General features: G+C 43.5%; 1 protein-coding gene across 3 annotated transcripts in view; it reads left to right on the forward strand.

Moving 5' to 3' along the window:
* The window catches only part of RPS7 (ribosomal protein S7), a 5,875-nt gene extending 3,418 nt beyond the window's left edge, over positions 1 to 2,457 (forward strand). For all 3 annotated transcript variants that reach the window (XM_017541986.2, XM_017541988.2, XM_017541987.2), the window contains exons 6-7: positions 1,609 to 1,759; positions 2,346 to 2,457. In XM_017541986.2, coding sequence (XP_017397475.1) covers positions 1,609 to 1,759; positions 2,346 to 2,423 — 229 coding nt within the window. In that variant the 3' untranslated portion in view covers positions 2,424 to 2,457. The remainder of the gene's footprint in view (positions 1 to 1,608; positions 1,760 to 2,345) is intronic.
* The last annotated feature ends 1,833 nt before the right edge of the window (positions 2,458 to 4,290 follow it).

The following is a 4,290-nucleotide window of genomic DNA, read 5'->3' on the forward strand; positions in this document are numbered from 1 at the left end:
CCAGGGAGGTGGAGATTGCAGTGAGCTGAGACAGTACCACTGCATTTTAGCCTGGGCGACAGAGCAAGATTCTGTCTCAAAAAAAAAAGGAAAAAAAAAAAAACTAGTCCTTTTGCTTTCTACACAGCTAAAGGACTGTCCCTCAAATCTATAGCTTTAGTTCTCTCTCAGTACAAATCTGTGTTTTCCAAATTTTCTCAGATGAAGGCTTCACAGTGTTTCTAGTGGGATCCAGCGTGTACATTGAAAGCCTTTCCTCCTTCACACTAAACCTGGTTGGTAGGTCATAGTGATTCTACCACTTTTCCAATCTGGCTTCCCACTTGCAGATTTATTTTCCCTGTTCCATACAGCTACCTTTATCTAACTCAGGTTAAATGCCGAAATTGATCCAGGTTTCGGGTATAGTAGGGTTTTCCTCTGAAGCGCTCCAGTCTCTGCAGTTTGTCGTAGTTGACGTGTGGTGCCATTGCTCCCCATTTAAAAAGATAGTAGATAACATTGAAATCTGGTTTCCATATTGGGTGCTTTCCTAATATCGTAAGAATGTGCTTAATGAATGAGTTGCAATGAACAGTCCAGTTGTCTTGATATATTTGCTTTCTGAAAGGTGATGAGGGCTCTGGGGAATGGACTTTTTTCCAGTTTTTGTCCTTTGTGGCTGTGGAACATTAAGATGTTGGCAGTAAAATTGAGAGCCACCAGAAAATGTTAATGGTGTATATGGATGCTGCCAGATAGGAAATACAAATGAGTAGACTATAGTGTTAACTGTTAGCTACTATGGGGTGAGACCTGGACAGACAGCCATGTCCAAGGCAGCTCCGTAAATGCTGACGCTAAGAACTGTCTCGACTTACTCCTCATGTCTCTTGGTACGTGGTAGCTGTCCCAAAAGCTTGCAGTTAATTGAAACTCCTCATTTGTTAGGTAGCAGGTAGGTAGGTTTTGAACTTGATAGAGATATTCAGATGAGGAGCAAGATTGCACTGGCAGTTTTTGTGACGCTGATGGGTTGAAAATCAAAGACCCTCATGAGCGAGGAGGGGCAGCTATCCTGGAGCTGGTGATGGAGCAGCGCCTTGGGATGGAATGTTGCCTCATTTGATCCTAGAGAACATGGAGTTCTGATGGTATCTTGGAGGTCTATCTAGGAGAGCTCTTGAAGGGTCTTTTATAGGTAACTTATGTGATCATATCAGTTTTTTAGAAAGATGACCTTGACATTGGAAGAGGGGTGGTTTTGGAGATGAGCAAAAGGTTATTGTAGTGATTTAGTTAAGAAATCAAACAAGTGAAAATAAAGATGTATAAAAGGCCTCACTAATCTCACATTGAGGTGGTCACTCATATTGCCTCGGTGAGTTTGTAGCTTACCCCAGAGTAACATTTAAAATTGACGAAGCTTTTAAAATAAATCAGTAAGCTGTTACCCTATTCTAGGTAGGCAAAGGCTTTAGTTTGGTACATGAAGTAGAACAAGCTTACTTGAAAACAAGGGTTAATTTGACTTTAGGAATCTGGGATTTGCATTTTCATTTAAGAGGTGCCCTCTGGAATTGGAGGGCGGGCATTGCTAGGCTACTTACTTTTTAACTATTATTTTAGCCGTACACTGACAGCTGTGCATGATGCAATCCTTGAGGACCTGGTCTTCCCAAGTGAAATTGTGGGCAAGAGAATCCGCGTGAAACTGGATGGCAGCCGGCTAATAAAGGTTCATTTGGACAAAGCACAGCAGAACAATGTGGAACACAAGGTAACAGGTCAACACGTTCTCATGGAAAGGTTCAGCCACAGTGAGCGGACCGTAGTGTAACCTGCCTCACACACCCCCAGAGCAATGACTGTATACTCAGGGCCAGCGCTTTTCACCCGCACTTCAGCCTGCTCTCCTTTGGATTATGTGTCAGCTTTTAAATGGAGATGTTTCAAGAATTGAACACTTGAAATTCTCTGTACCTTTTGGAAGCAGAACAGTTCTGTGGTCTGACATTTAGTTAGGCTGTGTATTCTTGGTAAGTTAGGGGTGGGTGGTGATGATGGTATTAGTTGTCATAACTGATCAGGACATAACCATGTGGACGATCGCTGGGGTCCCCTCGTGGCTTTGTCCCTGTGGCATGGAAGAGCAGAGTGGTGTAGAGTCCTGGCACGTAATGTTGGAGAGAAGCTTGTTCCCGGTCGGAAGACTGTTGCATGCATGGCCTGAGTATTCCTTATCTTCTCAGTACTTGGTTGCTGAGGAGGAAAACCATACAGGGCACAGTTTCACAAAACGATTAGGTTTTAAGCTGAGTGCGTATTTTTCAAAGTTTTGTGATGAATTCTTTCTTTTCTTGTAGGTTGAAACTTTTTCTGGCGTCTATAAGAAGCTCACGGGCAAGGATGTTAATTTTGAATTCCCAGAGTTTCAATTGTAAACAGAATGACTAAATAAAAAATATATTCACAGTACTCTGTTTCAGGCTTGTTTTTCAAAATTCCAAATTCATATATGCACAGCTGTCTTCAGTACCAGTAGCGTCCTGTGTGGGCTGGAGGATTTCAGCGGGAGGGTGTCTGCGAGGAAGCTTGCTGCCTGTGAGGTTCTGCTTGTAGTAGGGATGTGACATGAGGTGTCATTACATGATACTGCAGAAATAGCTGAATACCGGTACTGTTGCATGGTTCAAACTAAAAATATAGCAGGCACTTTTTTTTTTTTACTGTGATATAAGTAAAATTTATCGTTTACCCATTTTTAAGTTTATGGCTCAGTAGCCTAAGTACATCTACAAAGTTGGGAAACAGATCTCTGGAACTTTTTCATTCATCTTGTAGAACTGAAATTACTCATTAAACAACAACTCCACTTCTCATCCCCTCAGATTCATTGAATTTTTTATACGCAAATCCATGTTAGGTGTTAAATGGACTTTCGCGAGTTAAATGTAAGGGTCTGATGAACAGATTTGGTATTTGCTAGATGGTGTGCAGAATTGAGTAGTCCAGTTCCCCACTAACTTAGCTTTCCAGTTCATCAAACGAAGGCATTGGGTGAAACGAAATCTCTGAAGTTGGGACCCTGGAGGAGCATTAGGTGACTGTGATTGTACCAGGTCTTTGTGGAGTGGAGCAGACGCCTCGAGAGAATTACTGCCTCAGTTTCGGCTTTGTGCTGAGTTGCTTTCAGGTATGGAGAAGCCTTGAAATTACCTTGTAAAACTTACCTTCCTGCTTATATAGGGTGAAGAAGTAATCTTACTGAACAGCCGCAAATAACACGTTTGCATCAAATCACTCCTTCAGGTAGACTAATTCCGGGAAGCCTTTGAGGGGACATGATAGTATTTTCCCAATTTGCAAGTGAGGGCCAGACTCCTGCTGCTGTCGCAGAGGCAGAATGAACGTGGCGCAGGCATACTGGATGCTTCAAACCTTGGGCAAGTGCTCTTGTTCATGCTTGGCTGAGGCCTTTGTAGGTGAGTGGGTGAGTGAGGAAGGTGCCCTGGCAAGCCGTTACCAAGGCTGGCCCTTTATCCTCAGTAGTCCCTCGGTCCCCCCCCATTTCTGCTGTCTACGCCCTGCGCCTGTTGGGGTTGCCTCGGTTTCTCTGGAATGAGGTATTTACTTAGGCCCGGCTTCTGCAGACCTATGCTCACCCTCTTCCAGCATGGAGCTCCACCCACTTTCCTGGCCATCTATGTTTAGTGGTTTTTGGGAGTCTTCATGCCTGTCATCTCATCTAGCTTATTGGTCTTAAGAAAATGCTGGAGGAGGGCAACAGGAACATTTCAGTTTGTGTGCCCATAATCCTGGGAACTGATCTGATTTGCTGCAGGTGATGCATATTTCAACTTGAGCATAATCCTAAGTACTTTTCTGTTGGTGCCGCCATGCTAGCCTCAGTTTTCTGGCATATAAAGTGACATTACCTACTTCATGAAATGTATTAAATTTTTGTAATAGAGTTCTTTTCAAAGCAGTAGCTAATTAGTGCCAGAGGTTTTTAAGTATGTCCTTCATTAAGCTGGACTCACCTCAGCTCCATAAACAGAGTCCTCAGAGGGGCCGTGAAGATGATCCTTTTAACCTCACAGAGGGTGGCACTTCAGAGGCGCCTTCACCTCTGACCAGCAAATTCAGTCTTGGCTTTATCAGCTTACACTGCAATTACACAGAAGCAGTTACAGGGGTCTTTGGGATGGATTAGGTGGTTGAATGTTTGGCTCTGAGGAGGCTGGGGTGTGGTTGTGAAGCTTGTCAGTATCATTCACAGATTCACTGGTTTAGGGGACAAGATTTACA

The sequence above is a fragment of the Cebus imitator genome, unplaced genomic scaffold, assembly GCF_001604975.1.
Source record: "Cebus imitator isolate Cc_AM_T3 unplaced genomic scaffold, Cebus_imitator-1.0 Scaffold139, whole genome shotgun sequence".
In the NCBI taxonomy this organism is placed as follows: domain Eukaryota; kingdom Metazoa; phylum Chordata; class Mammalia; order Primates; family Cebidae; genus Cebus; species Cebus imitator.